Source organism: Brassica napus, chromosome C3 (genome assembly GCF_020379485.1).
Source record: "Brassica napus cultivar Da-Ae chromosome C3, Da-Ae, whole genome shotgun sequence".
Lineage (NCBI taxonomy): Eukaryota > Viridiplantae > Streptophyta > Magnoliopsida > Brassicales > Brassicaceae > Brassica > Brassica napus.
This window is the reverse complement of record NC_063446.1, coordinates 69,340,621-69,364,539: the sequence shown is the minus strand read 5'-3', so window position 1 is coordinate 69,364,539 and position 23,919 is coordinate 69,340,621. Positions and strand designations below refer to the sequence as shown.

At 36.9% G+C, this 23,919-nt stretch overlaps 4 protein-coding genes, 2 long non-coding RNA genes and 1 pseudogene across 6 annotated transcripts; 2 read left to right on the top strand and 5 right to left on the bottom strand.

The window, feature by feature from the left end:
* Positions 1 to 262: 262 nt before the first annotated feature.
* On the bottom strand, positions 263 to 3,444 carry LOC106378537. The gene is made up of 9 exons (XM_048750447.1): positions 2,719 to 3,444; positions 2,242 to 2,403; positions 1,881 to 2,154; positions 1,382 to 1,496; positions 1,187 to 1,311; positions 1,039 to 1,120; positions 853 to 964; positions 389 to 546; positions 263 to 323 (listed from the first exon to the last, which is right to left on the bottom strand). Exons 1-7 carry the CDS (start codon positions 2,929 to 2,931, stop codon positions 910 to 912), a joined length of 1,026 nt encoding a protein of 341 aa, XP_048606404.1. The 5' UTR covers positions 2,932 to 3,444; the 3' UTR covers positions 263 to 323; positions 389 to 546; positions 853 to 909.
* A 267-nt stretch (positions 3,445 to 3,711) lies between these two features.
* Positions 3,712 to 6,022, bottom strand: LOC106390019 (B3 domain-containing protein REM17). The gene is made up of 5 exons (XM_013830395.3): positions 5,892 to 6,022; positions 5,381 to 5,785; positions 4,990 to 5,301; positions 4,630 to 4,912; positions 3,712 to 4,150 (listed from the first exon to the last, which is right to left on the bottom strand). Exons 1-5 carry the CDS (start codon positions 5,976 to 5,978, stop codon positions 4,113 to 4,115), a joined length of 1,125 nt encoding a protein of 374 aa, XP_013685849.2. The 5' UTR covers positions 5,979 to 6,022; the 3' UTR covers positions 3,712 to 4,112.
* An 81-nt stretch (positions 6,023 to 6,103) lies between these two features.
* On the bottom strand, positions 6,104 to 7,699 carry LOC106390018 (B3 domain-containing protein REM7-like). The gene is made up of 5 exons (XM_048749954.1): positions 7,622 to 7,699; positions 7,218 to 7,545; positions 7,038 to 7,165; positions 6,559 to 6,960; positions 6,104 to 6,486 (listed from the first exon to the last, which is right to left on the bottom strand). The coding sequence occupies exons 1-5, from the start codon at positions 7,697 to 7,699 to the stop codon at positions 6,214 to 6,216; spliced, it is 1,209 nt and encodes a 402-aa protein (XP_048605911.1). The 3' UTR covers positions 6,104 to 6,213.
* A 370-nt stretch (positions 7,700 to 8,069) lies between these two features.
* On the bottom strand, positions 8,070 to 9,657 carry LOC106390020 (transcription initiation factor TFIID subunit 10). The gene is made up of 6 exons (XM_013830396.3): positions 9,385 to 9,657; positions 9,247 to 9,311; positions 8,977 to 9,039; positions 8,761 to 8,812; positions 8,615 to 8,665; positions 8,070 to 8,319 (listed from the first exon to the last, which is right to left on the bottom strand). Exons 1-6 carry the CDS (start codon positions 9,475 to 9,477, stop codon positions 8,272 to 8,274), a joined length of 372 nt encoding a protein of 123 aa, XP_013685850.2. The 5' UTR covers positions 9,478 to 9,657; the 3' UTR covers positions 8,070 to 8,271.
* An 8,427-nt stretch (positions 9,658 to 18,084) lies between these two features.
* Positions 18,085 to 19,992, top strand: LOC125583472. Its single transcript, XR_007320508.1, has 3 exons — positions 18,085 to 18,573; positions 18,646 to 18,715; positions 18,802 to 19,992. It is a non-coding gene; the product is annotated as an uncharacterized LOC125583472 (long non-coding RNA).
* A 767-nt stretch (positions 19,993 to 20,759) lies between these two features.
* Positions 20,760 to 22,103, bottom strand: LOC125583471. Its single transcript, XR_007320507.1, has 2 exons — positions 21,311 to 22,103; positions 20,760 to 21,224 (listed from the first exon to the last, which is right to left on the bottom strand). It is a non-coding gene; the product is annotated as an uncharacterized LOC125583471 (long non-coding RNA).
* Positions 22,104 to 22,320: 217 nt separating this feature from the next.
* Positions 22,321 to 23,888, top strand: LOC106384795 (annotated as a pseudogene).
* Positions 23,889 to 23,919: the final 31 nt, after the last annotated feature.

Below are 23,919 nucleotides of genomic sequence, written 5' to 3'. Positions count from 1 at the left end.
GTATCTGGCCTTTAAGATTGCGGTCTGATACCTTGACAATGAACCTGTATGTCCGTCCGATGGTATCAACCAAGGTCTGTGGCACCGGGATTAAGTGATCATCGCCCATGCTGTCACCCATGCTCTCATTGGCCTATCATAAATTGGAATAGTTGTTAGAATAAATATACTAAGCTGTATTGACATAGAGGTTAGTAATCACCTCAAAGTAGCTCTCAACCAACTCAGATGCTTGTTTTCCAGTCAGCTCATGCCCAGCTTCACCAAGGATAACAAAAACCGCCTGGTCATTGTTGTCATAAACAGACAGCTTTGTGAGGTACCTGCCATGGAAGAATATTAAAAGAATGCACAAAAGTATGACTGAAATATAAACTATGATACTTACTGCGGAACGCCATCTACTTCATGTTTTCCACATTTCTGGCACATGAGCGATGTAGGCCCTTTGATTGCCTTAGTATGGCACACACCGCAGCCAATATAATACCAAGGAGAACCGTGGAAAACAGCATCAACAGTTGCTGTGCACTCAAACCAAGCAACCTGCAACAATGAAAATACTTCTATCACAATTCATCAGCAGGTACATTTCTAAACTGAGTCTTCTTGGTTACTTGAGTGTTTAGACAGAAATTCGAACTAAAGATGATGACTACTGCAAAGAACATGTTGAGATCAATATAAACGGATGAGACTTTACGCAAAATGGATGAGTCTTCTAGACAAATCTAATCAGATACGGATATGTCAACAAAAAATGAAACTGGGAAAAGAAGTCTCAAACATACATCCCACACCAACCAAATAACCTTCTCATAATGCATTTGTAAAACGTGGGAAATATATTACCTTTGCTGCTTCCTGCTTGATATAGGAGAATAGCTCCCCTATTGTCATTGTTTCAGTCTATGTGACCACCTTTGCATCAACCCTATTAGCCACATCTAAATTTGAGTCCAACCTGAAGAAAATGTGAAACCAAAAATGTAGTTAGACTGAAATTACACATTCAATTTCAACCAGAGGAATACCTACCAAGTGACATAATCACGGGTTGGTTGAACATCAAAGTCCAAAAACACCCGAGAGGATGACATTGAAGCAAGAGCAAGAGCACCTGTTGCAGAACCTTTGTTAGTCATAAAATAACTATACGCCATTAAAAGACATTCAGTATGCTAACCTCCAAAACGTTTTGGGTTTACGGTGGTTACTAAAATAACCCTTGGAGTGCTTCCATGCAACTTGAATTTGGCACAAAAGTCTGCTGCAGCCTGGTCCCATAGGTAGAGCTTCATCACTGGTCCACTACAATTAAAATAAACCCAAGTTAGAGAAACAGTATACTAATAGATCCAAGACACTGTGAATGACTTACTCATGAGTTTGAACATGGAGCAAAAGCCGCCGGGTCGAAGCTATTTCCTCTTCGTCAAGCACCACACTAGCATTCAGTGTCTGCCCATTCACCAGTTTCAAGTGCCCAACATAATCTGCAATAACAAATAATAGAAACTAATGCTGATTAACTTTATTTGACAAATATATTTATAACCAAAATTTCATCAGTATAACCAAAATCTCATCATATACTGCAACAGAATAAAAAAAGAACTTGGTACTCCACATCTAAAACTGACAATCAATACTTATAACCAAAAATCTCAGATGCTACCAAATAGTTCTCTATCTACTAAATAAAAATAGAACATGATACTCTACAACTAAAATAGACAAATTTACTTATATACAAAGCCACAGATGCTACCAAATAGTACTTTATCTATTTAAATCTGAGGACATGCTAAATACAACTTAAATATTTAAGATCAAATCAAACAGTTATCAAAATCAATGTGAAGTCGATGAGATCTTACCGTAAAGATCACCTTTGAGGTCACATGCTGCCTCAAACTCTTTGTAACTATGGAAACGGAACCGATCATCAGGGAAATTAACCCGACTGTCCTCAAGATCAGAGAGGACAGAGTTCGAAGTGAAACTGATGACTACCCTAGGCTCAGCAACCCGGTACATGACTTTGCTGTTTGATCCGAAACACTTATTCAGTCTGTAGACAGATCCTGCTTTCATGTGTGGCAAGTAGGTATCAATCCTTGCTGATGGGATGAAACCTTGGATAACAGATCCCTGTCAAACATGTAAAAAAAACGATCAATTGAGTAAATATCAAGAGCGTAAGAATATAAAAAATTTTAAAAAAATTTTAGATCAAACCTGTTCATCGATGAGGAGCATCTCTAGACCAATAAGTGTTTTTGTAAGCACATTTCGAGCCTCCCATAAATGGATGAGCCGAAACCTTAACTCCCCTTCTTGTATGCCAAATGAGACGTCTCTAAAAAACAACACCTTATCAACCTTGGCGGAGGAGCGAACCTGAAACAAAGGGAGCACAGAGAGGTTTTGATTAGACCTTGTAATGTGAGACAATTCGCATAGGTTTAAAGGGATGACGTCTGCTAAAAGGCGAATGTGAGAAGAAAGCCAAAAAAGAAATCATATGCTCTCTCTTCCGCACGGACATCACCACTGACCAGAGAAAACTCGTAGTGATAGATAAGATAGAGAGAGAGAGAGAGAGAGAGAGAGAGAGAGAGAGAGAGAGAGAGAGAGAGAGAGAGAGAGAGAGAGAAAATATGGGTTTGATATCAACAACGAATTAGACGAAGAACAATGGAAGAAAAACATCACCTTATCAACCTTGACGGAGGAGACGGCGGTTTTACCGCTTGGTTGGATCGGTACAGCGGAGGAGACGGCGGGCATCACCTTATGGACCTTGGCGGAGGAGACGGCGTTTTTACCGGTTGGTTGATCCAGAACGGTGGAGGAGACAGCATCCTTGCCGTTTGGTTTCTTCACAATCGGATCGTGAGAGACTATGGCTTTCCCGTTCGACTTCATCGCGAGAACAAATTGAGAAAGTTTTGATTGAAAAAAAACATGAAAGAAGAGATTTATAAATAAATGGAGAGGAAACCTTCAATCAAACCAAAACGGACAATTGATTACTCTACAGATTGGTTGCAGTGGAGATGGAGAGACAAAACGTCGTTCAATGGATGAAAATCTAGAGGAAGAAGGAAGACGAAAAGTAAGAGGGATCCGTGTATTGATCTAGGGTTTGATACTGGGCCTCAATGGATTATTGGCCGTTGCAAATATTATGTGACAAAATAATTCAGAGCCCAAATAATTCTGATTACATGGCTGAATAATTTAATCTCATTGGCTATTTTTTTGGTATTACGTGGACACGCTCGCGAGGCTGTGTATTGAGCTTTTAGTATTGTATATTGATCATTTCTTTGGTAAATACAGCTTTTAATTGGATCTATTATTTTCTGATAAAATTTAAAAAAAAATTGTAAATAATTGTCATATTTTGGTTTGTCTAAAGCAAATAACACATTTATGTTGAGTCTATTTCCAAGTGCATAGCATCGAGCATAATACTATTATATTAACCTAAAGCAAGAGAAAACGTGTTCAGACACCACATGCTTCTTCTCTAGAGTTGCAAAAAATACTCAAAACAGAGTTGGATTATCCGCCTCCTCTTGTTGCTGCGTCGCAGGATCGCCTTCAATAACTCATTTTAAAATTATATTTCTATTTCAGTTTAATTCTCGGATTCATCACAAATTTGAATAATAAAATCTCCATTTGAAGTAAAATAAAAATATTCAGAAACCACAAGTACATGTGGCACATTAAAGGCTAGGACCTTGACCAAACTTTCATTCACCAGACTCATTGTCTTTTTCTGATTAGGTTTAGGAGTGATACAACAAAAGGGGAATCCAAAGCAGATTCCAGATAAAGCAGACATAAAAGAGTGTACAAAAGTGAACTAAGCTTACATGTTTTAGAACAACAGCCTCACACACAATTATTTGGTGCAGAACTTAAGCACATGACTTGAATCTTTCTCTCGCATGAGTTCCAACACAAAGGACTCTCTCCTATCTTTACACCATGAGCTTCACAAAATCCGTTCCTGCCTCTTCCTAGTCTCATTCTTCGGCATTTGTTTTCATTCGTAAGATGCACCATCCAGTTTGCTCCATCTTGACCCATCAGAGTTATCTTCCCTGCTTTGTTGATGCCATAGTGGAAGCCTCTGGGCAAAAGATTTGGTTGGGACAAAATGAATAACCATAGGGCAATTTTCTCAGATAGTTTTTTTTAAAAAAATTTTATCACAAAAATAGTCATTTTTTTAAAAAAAAAACCCGACCAAAATAGTCATTTTTTATTTTAAAATTTTTAATTTTAATTTTTAATTTTTTAAAATTTGAAATCCTATCCCAAAAACTCCACTCTTTAACTCTAAATCTTAAGTCTAGATTAGTTAACCCTAGAGTAAAAATATACTTTTACCCTTTAATAAAACTTCTTTTGGTCATTTTTTTCATTGAGGACTATTTTTGTGACAAAAACTTAATAATACAAAAACTTAATAAATCTTAGGGAATTTCTCTTAACCATAACAGATATCAAAAACCTATAGTAATGTCACAAATGGGTTCTACTCAGAGAGTGAATGTGTTGTTCAAAAAAAAAAAAAAAACCTAGAGAGTGAATGTACATCATTATTACCTTCTGAACAGTCTACATGCCTTGTGTTGCGGTTGGATTCAGAAGGGCAAAACTGAAGAACAGGCTTTTCTCTTGTTCCAGCTAGTTTAAACCTGAAGGGATCTCTAACTTTTAACCCGTTTGCATGGCAGAAACTTCTCCAGCCTCGTGAGATAACAGTAGTCTCGTTTGTTTCGTTGCGTCTCAAAACTAAACACCATGTTCCACCATTATCGTTCTTAAGAATCATCTCACAACATTTTTCCTTCAGACCATTTGAGTTAACAAACCGCCTTGAAAGATACTGCAAACATCAGATTAAAAAACAGTCACTACCACTTTAGTTCCAATTATGACTATTTTTGTTAAATCTGTACTCACCAGCGTATCATTACGTAGGCTAGAAGGCGTGAGGGTTCCCACAAGATAAGAATGTGTATTGTCCTCATGTCTATGTTCTGCTTGGTACAAACGTATTACAGGCGTTTCTGAGTTTTGGACCAGTTTGAATGTATAACGACCTCCATTAATCGCATTGGCACTACAAAAGCTTCTCCAACCTTGTCTGAGATAAGACCCGCTTTTGTCGTGAACCAAACTTAACTTCCATGACCTTCCCATCTCGTTAAGAAGAACAATCTTACAGTAGGTATTGCTCAAACCGTTTGGCCTCACAAAACTAACTGGAATGTACTGCAACACTCATCACAAGTTAGCAAACAAACTGATCTCTGAGTAAATCAATTTCATTCTAGTACTGTGAGAAACTAACCACTTTATCCTCATGCAAGCTTGAGACTGTGACATTTGCTACAAAACAAGAACAAAAATCTTTTTTCCTTGGATTCTTCTTCGCTCTCTTCTTCATTGGTTTGATATCTGAAGGTAAAACAGTTTCTTTATTATCATCACCGTCATCAAGGGTTGTGTACTCAACCTCACAGCAACTGGATCCCAGTGCAGTGACATGAAACACCAGTTCTCCCTCGTGTCTGAAAACAAGAACATCTCCAACACGGAGATCATGAGCTTTGACGAATTCTTTCCATCCTCCGGTGAGTCTCCGGCCGGTTATTACCACTTCCCAAGTCGTATCCGAAGCATCTGATCTCAATCTTGCAGTCTTGTCTCCGTGTCTTCCTTGGACATGCTTTGAGAAGAAGGCTACAGGAATGTTCTGCAAACAACATGCAGAAGAAAAAAACAAACAAACAAACGAAACCATCTCCCACAATAAGCATTACTCATTGGAGAAGAAGAAGAGAGACAAGAGTAGAGAGAACCATGTGTGAGCCGGGAAGAATAGGCTGGAAGAAATGTGGGTTTGTTGGAGATTGAAGAACTGTATCCGCCATTGTCAAACACCACATAGAAGTTTGACAAAGAAACTTACTTTAAGCTGGTGAAGATCATGTAATAAGATCTTCTTTTTTTTTTGTCAGAAAACGATTATATTTTTCAAAGACTTTTGTCTCGAACCTCGAGGCATAACAAGTTACGATGTAACACTCTAAACATTGATTGAAAACTAGAGAGTCAAACAAACTCTTAATCAGAGTCTAATGAAACTTAAGAGACACTAAATTAAAAATACTCTTATGTTCTTCAGACATTAACTGTTTCGACTTTGACCTTGGAACAAAACTTGAGAACAGGAACCGTGTCTTCCCACACCAACTCCAACACAAAAGACTCACCAATCTTGAATACATCATTAGCTTCACAGAAAAATTTCCATCCTTTCCCCAATCCTTTTCTATTATTGTGTGGTCCGTCTTGCACCAGCTTCGTTAACCGCTTCACACCATGCTTGTCCATCAAGATTATCTCTTTGTAATTGCTAAGCCCATTAGTATTCGTGAAAGCTATAGGAAGAATCTGCATAATGTTTAACAGATCAATCAGAAACAGAAGATAAAAAAAGCATAAATCAGAAGTGACATTGCTTACAAGTTTGGAGCTAATGAAGTTGTAACGTGTGAGAGTGATAGTGAGGAATCGGTTTCGCCTTGAAGATGATGAAGCTACCCATTTAGAACGCTTCTTTGTCTTTCTACTCCGTCTCCCTCTGCTCAAGTGTTTGCTCATTAGTTCAGAACAATCTTCTTCAGGACAAACACACATCATTGGAGTAGTTTTTCCATCTCCGACCAGATTGAACACAAATAAGTCTCCTACTTTTCGTCTGTTATCAAGACAGAATCTTCTCCAGCCTCTTCTGATGTAATACATTCCGCCTGACTCTCTCAATTTCAAACTTGCAGTCCATGAGTTTCCCTCTTTGTTCACTAGTATCATCTCGTGGCATCGTTTGTTCAAAGCATTTGAACTCGTAGCTCCCACAGGAAGATACTGCAAACCCCCAAAAGTATACATCATAAACATGGTTAATACTTGTGAAGTAGAAGAAACAGAATGTAAGTACTCACAAGTGTGTCTAGTTTTAGATTGGAAGTAGTGACTTCTGATACAAAACAGTGGTCGAATGAGAACGAAGACCTTGGTTCTGTTTTGGGTTTTAGACCATTTCCTGAAACATAAGACACAGTTTCGTTTTCATGTCAAAAACATTTCAAGAATTGTATCCTCAAACTTGGATTCAAGCTTACTAATCTTGTACTGACGCTCATTGTCATCTTCGTCATCATCATCAGTGTCAGCTTCTTCCTTGATGATGTGAGATCGTGTATACTGAATCTCGCAACAGCTAGGACCAAAAGGAGTGACATTGAACACCATATCTCCTTCGTGTTTGAAAATAATAATGTCTCCGATTCTAAGGTCATGTGCTGTGGTGAAGTCTTTCCACCCTCGGGTGAGTCTCCTGCCATCTATTTTCACTTCCCAAGTTTTGTCTGAAGCGTCTGATCTTAGTTTCACTGTTTTCTTCTTGGTTTTTCCATGTATGTGCTTTGAGAAGAAGACCACAGGTATTGTCTGCAAACCACAAAACGCAAAGTTAACCAAGAACCTGAGTCTAAAAGAGGGACATAAACAGAGAGAGTGTACGTACGAGGTGAGTGTGAAAACCAGGAAGAAGTGGCTGGAAGAAATGTGGATTGGTCGGAGACTGAAGTGGTGGATTCACCATCTCAAACAATTCAAAGAGAAACAAAAACTGGAGAGAATTATTTGAAACTTTTTCCTGGGAAGTAAAAGAAAAAGAAAAGTTGTGCTTTATAGAAAAGGTTAGTGTTTCAGACTTTCTTGTCTTCATTAATGGATATCGAGGCAACGTGAATGAATAGTAAAAAGCAAAAAGCAATAGAACTTTGTTGTTTTCTGTTGCAAAGTTAAAAAAAAAAAGGGAGTCGAGTAAAATTTGGTTCACCAATAAAACAGAGAGATCTTTTGGTGATAATTCCAAAGTTATCTATTGAGATTTCCAAGCACATTTGACTATGAAGAGAGTGGTTACAAGGAGGGATCATCCAAAGGGACTGTTACATAAGCGTATTAGAATACCAAGAACTCAGAAATATTATTATCAAGAGAGACACGAGTCAAGAAACAAATAACAAAAAGAATATACATGTAACTAGGAAGAGAGAGAGTTTTATTTCACTGAAACACTAACATAAAACCAGGGATCTCTCACACACGATCATCCTTACTAGGCAAATATGGTCAAGGCTTGCGGTTGGTTTCTAGATCAATTCCGGTTCAAGGGCTATCAGCAAAATATTCTGGATGCTTCACGTTCACTCCATACTGCCAAACCGAGTTTATTCATTTGGTTAGCCTTCCACTTACTAGTTACCATGAGATGGAAAACCTTACTATATACCTACACTATTACAATCCACAATATAAGAACTACTTAGGCAATATGCATGCCTCTAAACTTTTTTAATGTTCATCCTGTGATACTGAATTAGTTCTATGCCATTTGTATCTAGAGATATGGTCAGACTCCTAACTTGCCGCTTGTCTAGAAACAAAGCATCTAAATTTCTTCACATACTATGGACAGATGTGGATCAAAGCCACCACTCGAAGCACTAACCTCACGCAGGGCTTTTGAAAGGTCTTCCATTGTCAATATTAAACGTTTATCCTGTTTCAAGAAGTTTAATATTCATGAGATGATCCAAAAGACAAATAGCGTTTATTGTCGCACAAGCCAAAAAACGGAAGAGAGTCAGAGGTCACCTTTTGCTGTTTTTTGTCTTTAACAACTGGAGCTGGTCTAGCCTTGCAGTGCCTGTTTAAAATTTACAGTTTTAATTAAACAGGAGTTAAGTGAATAATTTTATGAGAAAATCTAGCTTATACATCTTTCATCTAACTTACTTAGAACATGCTGCTTCTCTTTGTCCATATCAACTATAAAAAATGATATACAAAGTTCAGGGAATGAAAACTTACTGAAGAGCATCGCTGGCAACATCTGCAACAAACTTTTGTGTAGCCACAGCAACTAGCCTTATTCTGTCAAACCAGTAAACCAAAATTATCAGCACAAACTCGCCAGAATACATCCAAAAAAAAAAAAAAGATTATGAAAACGGATTCCATAATCCAAGATAGAAGAGTATTTTCCACAAGAAATGACAAACCTAGAACATCTGATTAAACTGCTTGTAAACCATTCTAAAACCCAACACAAGTTATATGAAACTGGAAGGAAGTACCTACAATCTTACATCAGGGCACTGAAACCCACTCTTAGCCAAGTAGTGCTCCACTAGATCATCAGGAATCTGAAACAAAATTAACAAATCCATAACTCAATCACTACCCAGCATTGGAGAGTCGAAAAAGTTGAAACGTTACAGTAGGAGTGTAATCCATCAGAGACCCAAGGAACTCTGTAAGAACAGCATCATCCTCATGCTTCGCCTCGCCAGACTGTTGGCCGTGATTCATCTCTCTCACCGCCCTGAGCGAGATTGCCAGCCTAAACGACGCGATAAAAGCAGCGAATTGAGCTGACACGAGGTAAAGGGATCGGAGAGACGACTGACTACTGAGTCGCCGTTGGAACTACCCTAAATCTCCGACTGAGTCGACGACTCGAAGCTAATCGCCACCGGTTGGTTTAAACAGCTGAGAAAGATCTCCAATAAGGCCTAATGGGCCTATATGATTAAACTAAGCCCATTCTCTCCTTGACATCCCCGAGGATAGAGACTACTATTATCAATTCGTTTTTTATAATGATTTTTGTACCGACTAAAATTTTATAAAACAATATAAAGTCGAGGTCAACGTAAATTATTACACGAGCATGAACCATATGCTGACAGGATATAAAGAATACAATCCAAATGCTTATACAAGGACAATTGGACAAATATAGTTCATATACATATCTTTTTGAAAAAAAACGTAATTTTGTTTCTAAGCAAACAATTGTTTTGGGGTTTGAAAGGTGATGATAATAAAACTTTAGTTTAAAAAGCCTACGAGGAACAAATTTTCATCTAAGATCTTATATTTTTCTCAAGTATGGCAAGGCTAAATATCCGTTTTGTAAAGAATATTCCATATCGGAAAAATGATGGGACTTTGGGTGTGACCGGTGACCAAGGTAACGCTAGGAAGAACGCTATGTTTTTTAATATTCCTTTAAACTTTTTATTATTCATGAGGAATAGGTTTTTCTTTTCATTCTTCTTCATTCCTTTTGTTCGCAGAGATTTATAGAACAAATCAATTTCTCATTAATTACCATCATTCCTCATTGTTCCTAAAATTTTATTCCTGTTCATTTTTTTTGCTATCCGTTCCTATTGTTTTTATGATGGTTACCCGTCACATCAACTAACTGGTTTTGAGATAAAAGTCCATGAGAATTAATATGCTATCAAAGGCCGAACACATGCTTTCCCCACATACCGAAATCGATACGACCAATCAAATAAGGTTTGATCGATTTAGACCAAAATCGGTCTGACAAGAAGTTAGTCTTGGCTGATCTAACAGAAGTTTTTTTTTTTTTTTTTTTAAATAAAACTCATATGGAACATGATATATAGGAAGCCATGGTTGTGACAGTACATTTTTTTAAAAAAATATACATATTTATTTCACCATTCGAGAACACGGAAATTCAAGTTTTGATTATAAGCCCAATTCGAACAAAACGATCTAATTCAAACAAGAAAACACCTAGCTTCGCTCAACCACTACCCCGACGCATTCCGCTAGCCGTCTCCGCAATCCTTAGATTGTCAATCCCCGTTCTCAACCGTTAATGTTATCCACAAGGAAGGTGGCGTTCACCTCGTTTATTCGGTTGTCGGTTACTTCTCGTGACATTGCCGGAGTAGCTGGTTCATGACGATCTCATTGAGCTTGTTCTCTCCACTGACTTGAAGCTTATTGACTGAAAGGAGGAGAGGCAGAGAACATACCAGAGCCTCGAGAACTTTAGACGTAATGAAGATAGGAAGGCCGAAGACACTAACCAAGGAGAGCGCTCCGTAAAACCAGACTGTACACCGTATCTTCACCGCCAAAACCAAACTCAGAGAGAGGCCAAAGACCCCCAACCGGGAACAAGACCACACAAAGCGGGTCCGAGACGACTGTCGCACCTGATCCGGTGAAGCTCTGTGACCTGCAAAACAAGTTATTAGCAAAGCAGCACCACCATAAGCAACCAAGAGGCTGTCCATGGCGCTGGGATGTGCTACTATGCCGAAAGGAGACACCGGTGAACGAGAGAACCCGCGAAGACAACCCGCAGACCTTGTTGTCACCACCAATCGCCGCCTTTGAGAACCGAAGGACGGTAACCTGAACTCGTCAAGATTTGAACCGGTGACCACGGCACAAACAACAATCAATCTTCAAGAGCAAAACCCAAGGAACCTCGTCGACTAAGATTCATAGGGAACCGGAACACGAGCCAGAAAGTGAAGGAACCGGAAGATGAGCGTTTACTACACTGCCTCAGAGATGGCCATTGACGACCGCTCCGACACTGAAACACAGCAAACCACAACGAACCACCATGAAAGGCAACAACACATGCCATTACCCTACACTAAGCTCGCCCTCGAGTTGAAAGAACCTCCAAGGCAGAAGCAAACGATGGCGGCTCACCAAGACGCCGAGAATGAGACCACCAACCGCAACCGCTGTCTCTCCAAGCCGACCGGAAACCAGATCGGAGCGGAGCGGCTCCACCTCCTTCACGCGCTGAGGCCTCGCCGGATGGTGAAAGGATCATCCGTACAACCCAAAAAGCCGACTTCTTCAACAGTCAAGCCTGACCCTTACTGTGTCGAGACTCCACCACCATCTGAAACCTCAACGGACCCGGATCTCCTCGCGAGCAGAGATGAATACGAGCAATTCTCCGGCGCAGAACCAACAACAAGACGGCAAGAGCGGCATGGGGTTGAAGAAGCAAAGGAAAGACGAGATCGTAGGGAAAGAGGGGAGGCTCCGGCGCCGGAACGCGCGCACACGCGCCGTCCAGACGCCGGACCCGAGCTCTGTTGCTTTTAGATCTAGGGAGCGGAGGAGAGAGAAGGGAGCAGGGAGTTGTTAACCACTGAGCTCACCTTGGTTGTTAACCACTGATCTAACAGAAGTTAATATTATATTGGGATATTTTCTAGGTTAATGATGGATATTCCACACCGAAAATGACGGACATTGAGTAATCATCAATAAGTGACATGGCCAATCCACTCTTTCTCACAAGTTAAAAATATAGAAGGATGTGAAATTTCTGACACATTAGTTAAAATTCAAGAATCAGTTCAAAAAGGAAACAAAAACGATAAGCATATATATGGATCAAAACTATTGTAGGAGAATTTTAATTACCAGAATGGGGGAGGGTCGTGAGAAAGAGATGTGACAAGATAAACACGGCTCCTCAAGATATGGCAATCATCTCCGCAACCACCAGCATCTGAGGGAAGAGGACAACTAAGTGATGGAATTGGTCGGAATGTTTGAAAACTACATGATCGCCACCATGAACATACCGATCGAAAATGGATCAGATCGAAAGGGTTGTCAATACGCAGATAGATCATGTGGATGATCTTCGGTGGAAACTCCGACCAGCCGGACATTTCCTTCTTCTTCTTGGGAATAGTAATTCAATCAGATCTGATTATTTCAAGGACCAGCAGAATCTGAGCTACAATTTCGGTTGAACCGTTTCTGGGAGGCTAGATACATTGCAAATGGTGGGAGCTTTATTGGGTTAGAGCTACTCCTCATCAACAAAGAGGTTTGAGTGCTTATTGTGTTGTGCCAACGTGTTTACACTCCAGGCCTTTATATTTTCTTTGTTTTGAATTTTCAGAGTACTTGGATGAATCAATGTTAATACCAAAAAACACTTCTGTTCTAATTCATCAAGTCCCAGGACGGCCTCGCGTCAGACTTATCACTACACAAGAGTACGTTTTCACAGATCTTTTGATTCCATCTGCTCTGTTCTCTTATTTAGCTATTTTATTGTAAGCTCAACAAAAATATGTTTAACTAAACATAAGTTGAAAGTGTGGTTATTGGTTAGAAGAAACACCTGGATTTTTATGTTAAATAATGCAATTATCTGAACGTTGCAGGCCTAGAATCGAGAATAAAGTGGAACATGTTCAAGCTGAAACCAGCAATTCTCATGTTGCTCTGCCGCCTGCAGCAAAATATGTAAGTTGATTACAGTGAACATTTATATTGGCGTTGAGTGCACCCATTTTGACCCATTTTATAGCTAGAAAATTACTAATTTTCACCCATTTTCACATTCTAGATTGAATATGAGTTCGGGAATGATTTTTACTTCATCCCTGCTGTCCAAGGTGCACAGCATAATAATCCATGTCATGTTCTTGCACCAGAAGAAGAGAAAGTATATGAAGAAAGCTAACTTCAGGCCTCGATTGACACCCCGGCACTTGACTGGCAGAGGTAAGCCATCTTTGACAAATGGTGGACGTGAAAATGTTGATGTTTTTAGACATTTATCAACCCTTTTATTCTTATTAGATTTAATAGGCAATGTCAAGAAGATTTTGGGGCAGGGAGAGGTTACATATAGGGTACGAATGTGGTTTTGGTAATCTATGTATTCTTTATTATTATATTCTACAATGTTTTCATTAGCTTTTGTTTTGTTTTATTTGCATCAAGTTTTAAGATACTGAGATTCGTTTGTTTACTTGACTGGAATGGAAAGTAAAACTCCACCTCCGGGGTATATTTGCCATCGTTGTAATGTCGCTGGTATGTCAGCTTTGTTTAGAGTTACTTTAATTTTCTTACACTTTAGTAAATAGATAAAAGGTACTAAGATAATTTTTATTCACTGTATCAGGACATTGTATTCATCATTGCCCCACAAATGGTGACTCTAATTACAATGTTAAAAGAGTTAAACCACCTACTGGTATCCCCAAGTACATGTTGGTGGCTCTTATTCATTGCCAAGTGGTGCAGTTGCAGCTCTTAAACCAAAAGAAAAACTTGTTTTTAGTCAGTATGTGAATGTTGTTATTTGGTCATATATTGAGTATAACTTAACTGGTTATGTGTCTTCAATGTATTCAGGGATGCTTTTGACAAGGAAATAGAGGGATTGCCTTCCACAACACGCTCTGTAGGAGAATTTACAAGCAGATGTTGTTTCCAGAGCTTCTGTGTGACAAGTGTAAGTACTCATAATTTGTTAAAAGTAATTCTCTTTAGATTGATCATAATTATATTCTTCATTTAATAAGTTATGTTGCTTTTGGTTGGTCATGCAGTTTCGGTTTCGGTATATGTTCTTTCTCTCAATTTTCGTGAATTCTTAAACCACAAAAAGCAAGGAGTAACTGGAGTCGAGGAAATGCTTAGTCATGTGATATAGAGTTCTTCTATACAATAGATAGTGAACATCACTAAAACCAAAGCAAGTATTTTGGATTGTTTTAAGGGTTATAGTTCTTTTATGTTTAGTTAAAGTGATCCATCTGAATCTATATATGATTGAACGTTGATGAATCTGATTCGTGCAACTCTCTATCATTTTACAGTTTCTCATATTTACTATCTATGTCCCACGAAGCCACGATATACATGAGATCAGTAACAAAACGCTTCATTCATGGAGAAGATTTTAGTATGCAACAGTATATTCAGGTTTGTTGTGTTGCTTTACTAAATTTCTTAAATTTGATTTAACAAAGGAATGAAGAAACTGAGAAAAAGAGTTGATATTGTACCAACTAATACATTTTAAGTTAGTACTATATATTTTAAAATTTAATCAGTCAATATTTGTAGAAAAACCCCATTTAATTTTCATATATGAGAAAGACATATTATCACATCATATCTAACTTTTAGACATGTAATAAAAATTAGTATTATAACCCAGAAATTAAATAATATTGTCTTCTCTTTAAGTGTGGATTTTAGAGATTCATCCCTTCTCAGGAAGTAACGCAAAAGATGGGACGTTTTGAACTCTCTCATAATAATTGTAAACATCAACACATAGATTCTAAGAACCTATTCTCTAATATCATTTAATAAGTACTTAATTGTTAGTAAAATGACACCATTTGATTATAAAACAAAAATATGAATCAATTTTAATTAACAATTTATTTTTACGAGAAACCAAATATATAAGATAAAAAGGTTTTGATAAAAAAACGATAAAAAAGTAATTTGACCATAACTTAAGTTTAATTAAGTTTTATTCATTTCAGTTTTTCTCATTATTCCATACGTATATTTCGGATTTTTTCAATAAACTTTGATTTTTAATCATGGTTTATAATTTTATATTATGATCATAATATATATGTATTATTATCAATATAAAGATATTTGTTCAAACCCGGGCGTAGCCCGGGAAAAACTCTAGTATCAATAATAACATGTTCCAGCATATCATTATATATTAATGATTATTACTATACATATATATATATATATATATCTAATTTAATACTTTATCTATAAAAATTATGTTATTATGTATTTGGTGAGGGTTTTAAAGAATTTGTTTCTTGCATTTGAATTAAAGTACATTTGTATATATGAATTAGTAGGCATATATAATTCTTTTTATATTAATGAATAAATTATAATTGATTATTCAATTAAAAGTAGTGTTAATAGAAAATTAATTCATTATTTAAAAAAATAATAGATTAGTTATTTAGCTCCTTAATTTTAGGTTAGTGTATATATTTAATAATAATTAAGTAAGGTATAAGTAGAAATAATAAGAAACCTAGTTAAATGTAATGATCCAACCTAGACTATTTGTAAGTAGATAAAAAAATAGGACCATAAATTAATAGATTAGATTGTGTAATTTGTAAAGTTTAGAACCTCTACTAATGTAGTTTAATTTAGCATGATCCAATGGGAGAACATCTACTAGTGTAATTTAATTTCATTTGAGGTTGTTAATTAATTATTTTTTTCTAAGTTAAATGATTGGTTTTCATAAAATTTAAACTAATATGACATAATACGAAATCTTAGTGAAATTGGTTAAGAGAAACAAAAGGAAAAAGAAGGGAAGAAAAATGGTAAGCACAATGTGATTTTCATTACACCATACATATCTATACTATTAAAACATGATCCCATTGTCTTTTTTACATTAGCCTGTCTTTTCTTTATTAAGATTGCATGTTTCATTAAGACCAATCAAGTAATATTAATAACACACAATATTGGGCCACTTTTTTCGGATCCAGCCCACTGTCCACATCAGATCTCTCTTGGGTCATTTGGACCGATTAACAAATCAGATCCAATTCTCACATTTTTCCTTGGGCCATTGAGTCCAAGTTCAAATAATTTTTTTTTCAACCATTCTTAATTATTATTTTTTCTTTTCTTAATATAATTTAAGCATTCATAAAAAAAAATTGATTTTTTCATTGAAAAGTATAAATCTTTATTAAAAGTATATAATTATTTTTATTAAAAATATTAACCACATAATAAAATTAATTTATCAGAGTTATACCAACTTAATTCATTAAAAAATAAAGTTTAATTTTTTAAACATAAATAGTATTTAAAATGAAACACGATAAAGAAAGATAAAAAGTTTAAGTCTTTTATAAAATAAAACACAAATATATGAAATATGACATTTACTAAATATTTTGACCATTGAAACAAAAAAAAATAAATCCGCGCTTTGAAAGCGCGGGTCAAAATCTAGTTTTTAACTTATAAAGGGAAGAGAAATCGTAAGCACAAAGCTTGGCCAACAATAGGACGGTTGAACACGGTTGCTGGTATAACACGGTTGAACACGGTTGCTGGTATAACACGGTTGAACAAGTGTTATTGATCCCTTTATACAAATTATTATAAAGCCAAGCCTTTGCTGGTATAAAACGTTGATTTAGTGACCAACAATACATCAAGACTTATGCTTGGGTTCATCCCCTAGGGTGAACCTAGAGGTTCATCGACCAATAGGATTGTGTTATTTCATATTTGATATTTTTTAAAAAATGAAACAAAATATTGTCAAATTATATTATTTTTAAAAAATTAAAAGGTAAGAAGAAATAAATAAAAAATTAGTACTAACTACAAAAAAAAAAAATATTTTTAACGTCGTCAGCAAAATATTAAACCCTAAATCCCAATCCCTAAACCCTAAACCCTTGGGTCAACCCTAAACTCTAGGATAAATCTTAAACTCTAAATCAAAATCACTAAACACTAAAACACTCAAGGGTTTAGGGTTTAGGATTTAGAGTTTAGATTTTAGGGTTTAGTGTTTTTATTTATAGTTTAGGATTTATCCAAGGGTTTAGGGTTTACCCAAGGGTTTAGGGTTTACCCAAGGGTTTAGGGTTTACCCTAGGGTTTAGGGTTTACCCTAGGGTTTAGGGTTTAGGATTTAGGGTTTAGGGATTAGGATTTAGGTTTTAGTGTTTTACTGACGACGTTAAAAAAAAAAATTTAATTTTTTTTTGTAACTACTATTTTTTTTTTACTTTTTTATTTTAAAAACATAATATAACTTGCCAATATTTTGTTTTCGTTTTTAAAAGATATCAAATTTGAAATAATGAAATCCTATTGGTTGATGAACCTCTAGGTAAGGTTCATCGTAGGGATGAACCCAAGAATAACTCATACATCAATAGGTAGCTTACAAAACATTAGCCAACGAGGAAGGGATCTTTCCGGTTTATACAAAACATTAGCCCATCAACATTTATACAAAAACAATAGACAACTTTGATCCTAAAGAGAGTGTTCTTTACATTATCTTCAAGTTCAGAGACCGAGAGAAGTCTGGTATCGAACCTGATAAAGAGTTCCCATCAAGCATAATTGATGTCCAAGTTACAACGAACTCTCACACCTTATAAAAATGTCCAAAAAGTTACATCTAACTAATAGTAAAAGGGATATACGAGGAGTAACCAGACTGTCCACGTCCTCATTTTAAATCATCCAATCAGATCATTTTCATTTGCCATGTCATTAGCTTCTTTACTCTGAATTTATAACTGTCCTGTTTCGCCTTTTTTTTTTTTAACGTCATGTTTTGCCTCTTCCAATTCTCCGTGTTGTTGCCGATTGGTTAATGCAAATCTCCGTTTCTGATCCACTTTCAATCATTCAATCCTTTCTTAACTCTATCTTGATGAGTGAGCTATCTTTCCACCTCCCTTTGTTTCTCTGCTTATATATTGAGAAACTCTTTTGTAGAAGATTACATTGATTCCTCAAATCTCAGGCGCGCATCTCATGCTTCCCTATATTTCAACTACAACCCACCAAGCCATTGGATTCGGGATTACGCTTCCGTCTGATTCACAGGCCTCCAGCCGCTTTATCTCTCTCCTATTACATGTAATCCTAACCTTCACCGTCTTGCCAAATCTCAGGTGTAACTGTTGTCTTCCATCACCATGCTTCATCAAAATATCTACATGATTGTAACAGAGGAAAACCATTCAGCCGCTTCAGTATCCATCCTCTCTCACTATATACTAACAGAAAAGGGTAATTTCCACCTTCTTCGAAACTGGTTTAATTGTGGTTTTAATGTGTTATGTTATATACTTCGAAATACAGGGAAGCAAGACGTCAGCTCTCGATCATTACTACGCTGGTTGGAAAGGAGTATTATGATAATTCCGAACAAGTAAGCTATCTTTTTGTTACCTTCGATTATATTCATCCTTCATTCGTGCAAGTGCGTAATATTTAAGTACATTTGTTACATTGTAGAGTTATGAAGGCAGTTATAGAAGACTCAAGTACGTTGGTTACGAAACAGAAAGTTTCCTCATACTGACTTTCTTGAGAGAAGTATCAAACGTTTTGCCGATACCCTGGGACCCTTTGATTCCATGTAAGTTTTTTTTTTTTTTTTTGAACAACTGATTCCATGTAAGTAAAGCTTCAGAATTCGATGTACCTTTATTTCAGATTGTATTTTTGTGTGTGATGTTTGTTATAATTCTACTACTGGTGGTTCTTTCGACCTCCAGTTTCCTTTATGTCAACCCATATCAAGTTTAAGGAACACAAGGCCACAAAAGCTCTTAAAATTGCTAAAACCAGTGGTTGAATGAAAAGTTCTCTTAGAACATTTGGAAATCATGATAGTTTAGAAAGAACTACTTTGGTTTCAGCTGAGCCCAAAATCTTATTTTGGAAGAAGTGTTGATAAGGAGCCCACAATCGGATAGTAGCCACTCATATACAACTCCAGAATTAGTTCTAACGATCATTCATATACAACTCAGGTAGCCACTCAATTTGATAGTAGAACATTTTACTCTAGGTTTTATTCCTGTGATGCTATTGATGATGACTTCTCATGGTTTGGAGCTTAGTATCTTAACATTTTTGTGTGGAGGTTACATGGTAAGTGTGTGTCCCCACATCAGACCATATTATGTATTTGACTCTTAGTTTATAAGTTTTTTGGTATTGTCCTAAAAATATATTTTCCTGTCATGTTGCAGTTATGGAGGGTTTTATATGGGGTATTCTCTTCTGCAACGAGGACTAAAGGGATTAAGATCTCAATTTTATCTTTCGAGATCGCTAACACCATTGTTAAAGGCTCAAATCTTATGCATTCTCTGTCAATGATAGCATCACACATTTGAGAGAGGCTGTGTTACCTTCAGAAGGTGTACAAAACCAATATCAAAGGATATGGATGAATTCTGGAGGATAGTGCTACAGACTAAAGGTAGCTCCTGCTTTGAGAATATTTCTCTATTGTTTATGTATACTCTTCACACTGTTTTTCTATTTGTGGCTTGGAGATAATCAAAGCTATGTCCTGAATAGATAATCGTTGAAGATTTTTTCTGGAGAGGTAGTGTGTTTTGAGTTTGCGTTTTTCTTACGTCCGATGATACAATGTATTTGATCGTCATGATGGCTAAAAAGTAGACATATGTATCCTGAAAGCACACTACAAGGAGAGACAGCTTTAAGTCAAACTATGGCATACACGTAATAACAGAGGTGTAACTAAGCCAAATAAGATAAAAAGTATCGAATATTATTCCATTACTCTAGCTATAAGCCAAAAATAAATAAATAAAACATGTAAAAGTAGAGTACGATAGATTCAAATGGAATAGCAAAATTTGAGATACTATATCAATCATAAATATCCTGTTAGATAATTTGTGTGACATACAAATATACAATGACTTGCAGATTTCATATAAATTCATAGTCTAAACGTGTTTAAAAAAAGATTAAAATGAAAAATTGGAGTTGAACTAATTTGTGAAATTGTATTTACCTTCCACAATACGATTAGATGAATATATAAAAATAGATTACACAGAAAGAAAAAATTAAACCAAAATAAATAAACGTTAAAGAGAATAGATTAACAAAAAAACATAGTTAAATTTAAAGAAAATAAAGTACATAGATTATAAATAATTTTTATCATTTCAATGTAACAAAAAACAATTTTCAGTTAATTAATAACCAATTCAACTAATACACCTAAAAGATCAAACATTATTCATCTTACTTTATTAGCGAACTATTGCTAAATTATAAAAACTAAAACATCTTTGATGAAGTAAACATAACAGAGGATATAAAATTGAAATAAATTCATATTCCTCTTCCCTCAGGGCTGAAGTTTTTGGCAAATGGAAATGGGGAATATACATCTGTTTTTTTTTAACTTGGGAATGAGAAAATGAACAAAGAAATAAATAATATTTTACATTTAAATATTCGAATAATATTATATATCAAAATTTATTTAGTATATACGAGAAGTCCGGAAAAATCTCTAGTATCAATAAAGAGAGACAAGAGCAACCTCTGACTCTCATACCGAGTTCAGGTAAGCAATTCAATAAAGAAACGCACACAAATCCAAGTTACAACTAACTCTCACACCTTAGAAAAATGTCCTAAAAGTTGAAAGAAAATTAACGGGTTACTTTGGAGCAACCATCATTGCCTATGTCTTGTATGATGCATCCTGAGGGAAGCCTCTTTAAGCCACCATAAGACTTCAAGTCCTGACTTTCTCTGTTTACATCATAAGAAATATCCACGACCGCCCATAAACCATCTCCATGTTGCTTGCAATATCTAAGAAACTTTACTTGTCTGATTGGAAACAATGGAGACATCACTTGAAACTCTGCTTGCATCTGTCCCAAACAAAAAGAATCATCATGGGTCATCATCACCAATGAATCAAAAAAATACAAACGTTTATAGTTATTGAGGAACACACCAATTGAAGAGAGCCGTTTCTAGATCCACCACTACCGTTAGATATCACTTCAACGGTTGATGCAGCAGCTACAATACACTCAAACATCTCTGCCCACCGGTTCTGTAAGAACCCCAAAAGCAAGAGTACCTTAGCAAACCCTTCAGTGGTTCCAGTCTAAGTACCAAAGAAGACAGAGACTCTACTCATCTCAGATCCCAAATCCACATCCTCATCCTCGTCCTTCAGCTCCTGGCTCTGATCCGACATCGTTTTCCTCCATACCAACACCACGAACCCAACGCCACAATCGCCCTCAGGCTTTATCATCCCCTTCCCTTCTCCATCCCTACACGCCCACCCTATATCCGCCGCGTGTCCAATCACCAAAACAGACACCGCTATCGCCGCAGCTCCGGCGACTATAAACAGTCTCCACCAACTGTACTTGCTCGTGCACCTGTCGCTGCTGTAAACTCCTTCGGATACAAATCAGAACTCATCTTCTTCTTTTCGCTTTGATCCAATCGTCTCTTCTCTCTCTCTCTCTTTCCAAAGGACGATTCGATTTTTCTTGCAAAAGAACTTCGGAAACATCGACCACAAATTTTTTTCATCCTTTTCGCCTAAAAGGCATTATCCACTACGAAATAGACACGTATGGGGTTCTTACCATTTTTTAAGAGACCCTTACTAAGGCCTCCCGATGGAGATGGTCTTATGAGCCTAGACTCACAACCTCCCGACTATAAGTAAACTAGAAGAGGAGAGAGAGAGAGACTTTTCTCTACTTGTTACAAAAACATTTTAGATCAAGGAAACTTGCTATACTTGTGATTTTAGATTTGTAAACATTTTAAGAATTGGATTGGTCATGTGGCATGTACTTTAATTAATAAAATATTGTCAATAATAAAAAAAAAAATATTAGATTCATGTCCACATCTAGACCAAAGGGTATATATAAAGAACAACTGAGCGAGAAGAGGAGGATTCAATTTCACAAGAAGAGTTTAGAAGTTACACCTCCCATGGCTCTCAATCTCCGCCATAAACAGTCTGGCAAGTCTCAAATCTCCATATACATAACATAATGGTGCGATATGGATCATATCTCTGTCGATTGTCTTTCTTTATTCGTTGATTCTTGATTTATGATCTCCCCTGATTGCAGAGTGTATAATCAGGATGCTGAACCTGAACCAACCTCTTAATCCAAACGGGCATTGTTACAAGATGTTGATCTACGACGATTTCTGCAAGAAGATTATCGATCCTTTGATGTCAGTGAAGGATCTTCTCAGGCATGGAGTTACACTCAACTCTCCCATTGATAAGAAGTTGCTCACCAATAGGACAGAAAGAGATGATGTTCCTGATGTAGCCGTCTACTTTGTTCAACCTACTGAATCCAACATCCAGAAAATCACAGCAGATGCTTCCACAATATCTCCCTACGTTCACTTTCACCTGAACTTCTCGTCTTCTATCCCTCGCCCGCTCCTCCACAGCCTCGCTTCCCAGACTCTTAGTTCAGGTTCCGTTGCAAGACTCGCAAAGGTGCATGACCAGTACTTTGTTGTGCATTTTCGATGGAAACTTTGAACTCTCTGTTGGGGTTCGGCATGATTTCAGATACAAGCCTCTTGTCCACGATGTTCTTGGCCTGAAGAAGCTGGATGGTTCAGACCCGTTCTGGTTGGCAAATGGTTCTCTAGAGTTCCCACAAGTCGCTGAGGAGATTGAAACTCAGTTGAACAAGTACAAGAAAGACTTGGAAGAGATAAACATGATGAGAACTGGCGCTTATGAGACTGATTTGATTGGGAACACACAAAGCATCTGATGAATGCTGTGAACTCACTTCCGGAGATGAAAGCGAGAAAGGAGATGATTGACAAGCACACCAACATCGCGACAAATCTCTTGGGAGAGATCAAGGAGCGGTCTCTGGATGTGTTCACTGAGGAAGAGAATGAGATGATGAAAGGAGGCAGCATAGACATTATCAAAGTTTTAGCTGTTTTGAATGAGAAAGGTACGAACGAAGATGGACAAGTTGAGGTTTGCCATCATGTACCTACTACTATCCTTAGAAACCATAAACCAGACAGAGACTGAAGCCGTGGAAGCGGCTTTGCGTAAAGCAGAGGTTGATACAAGAGCGTTTCAGTACGTAAAAAAAATCAAGTCGCTTAACCTCTCTTCAACAGCCTCGGCAGACTCAGCGAGCAGCAGCAACGTTGTTGACTGGGCTGAGAAGCTCTATGATCACTCGATTAGCGCAGTCACTGCAGGAGTCAAGAATCTCTTATCAAGTAATCAGCAGCTGGCTGTGGCCCGGACCGTTGAAGCCTTGGCCAAGGGACAACCGAACTTAGAAACCGATCCATACATTATGCTGGATCCAAAAGCTTCAAAGACAGGATCTAGTGGTTGTAGCCATGTGAATGAACCGTTCAGAGAAGCCATAGTTTTCATGGTCGGTGGAGGTAACTACATCGAGTACAACAGTTTGCAGGAGCTGTCGCAGCGAAATGAGGTAGTTAAGAATGTTATAACATACAATTCATTTTCTAGTTCTATTATGCAGAGATAATCTTTATTGGAATAATAATAGTTCACTTATA

Excerpts from the sequence above, each read along its gene's own strand:
- LOC106378537 (XM_048750447.1), bottom strand. The coding sequence starts at position 2,931 with ATGAAGTCGAACGGGAAAGCCATAGTCTCTCACGATCCGATTGTGAAG. Across the intron at positions 2,404-2,718 it reads CCTCCGTCAAGGTTGATAAG|GTTCGCTCCTCCGCCAAGGT; the intron begins GTGATGTTTTTC and ends CCTTTGTTTCAG. Across the intron at positions 2,155-2,241 it reads TGCTCCTCATCGATGAACAG|GGATCTGTTATCCAAGGTTT; the intron begins GTTTGATCTAAA and ends CATGTTTGACAG.
- LOC106390019 (XM_013830395.3), bottom strand. The coding sequence starts at position 5,978 with ATGTGGTGTTTGACAATGGCGGATACAGTTCTTCAATCTCCAACAAAC. Across the intron at positions 5,302-5,380 it reads GCTTGCATGAGGATAAAGTG|TACATTCCAGTTAGTTTTGT; the intron begins GTTAGTTTCTCA and ends TGAGTGTTGCAG. Across the intron at positions 4,913-4,989 it reads GCCTACGTAATGATACGCTG|TATCTTTCAAGGCGGTTTGT; the intron begins GTGAGTACAGAT and ends TGATGTTTGCAG.
- LOC106390018 (XM_048749954.1), bottom strand. The coding sequence starts at position 7,699 with ATGGTGAATCCACCACTTCAGTCTCCGACCAATCCACATTTCTTCCAG. Across the intron at positions 7,546-7,621 it reads CTGGTTTTCACACTCACCTC|ACAATACCTGTGGTCTTCTT; the intron begins GTACGTACACTC and ends TGTGGTTTGCAG. Across the intron at positions 6,961-7,037 it reads ATCTAAAACTAGACACACTT|TATCTTCCTGTGGGAGCTAC; the intron begins GTGAGTACTTAC and ends GGGGGTTTGCAG.
- LOC106390020 (XM_013830396.3), bottom strand. The coding sequence starts at position 9,477 with ATGAATCACGGCCAACAGTCTGGCGAGGCGAAGCATGAGGATGATGCT. Across the intron at positions 9,040-9,246 it reads CAGTGCCCTGATGTAAGATT|AATAAGGCTAGTTGCTGTGG; the intron begins GTAGGTACTTCC and ends CTGGTTTGACAG. Across the intron at positions 8,320-8,614 it reads TTTCAAAAGCCCTGCGTGAG|TATGGAGTGAACGTGAAGCA; the intron begins GTTAGTGCTTCG and ends TCGGTTTGGCAG.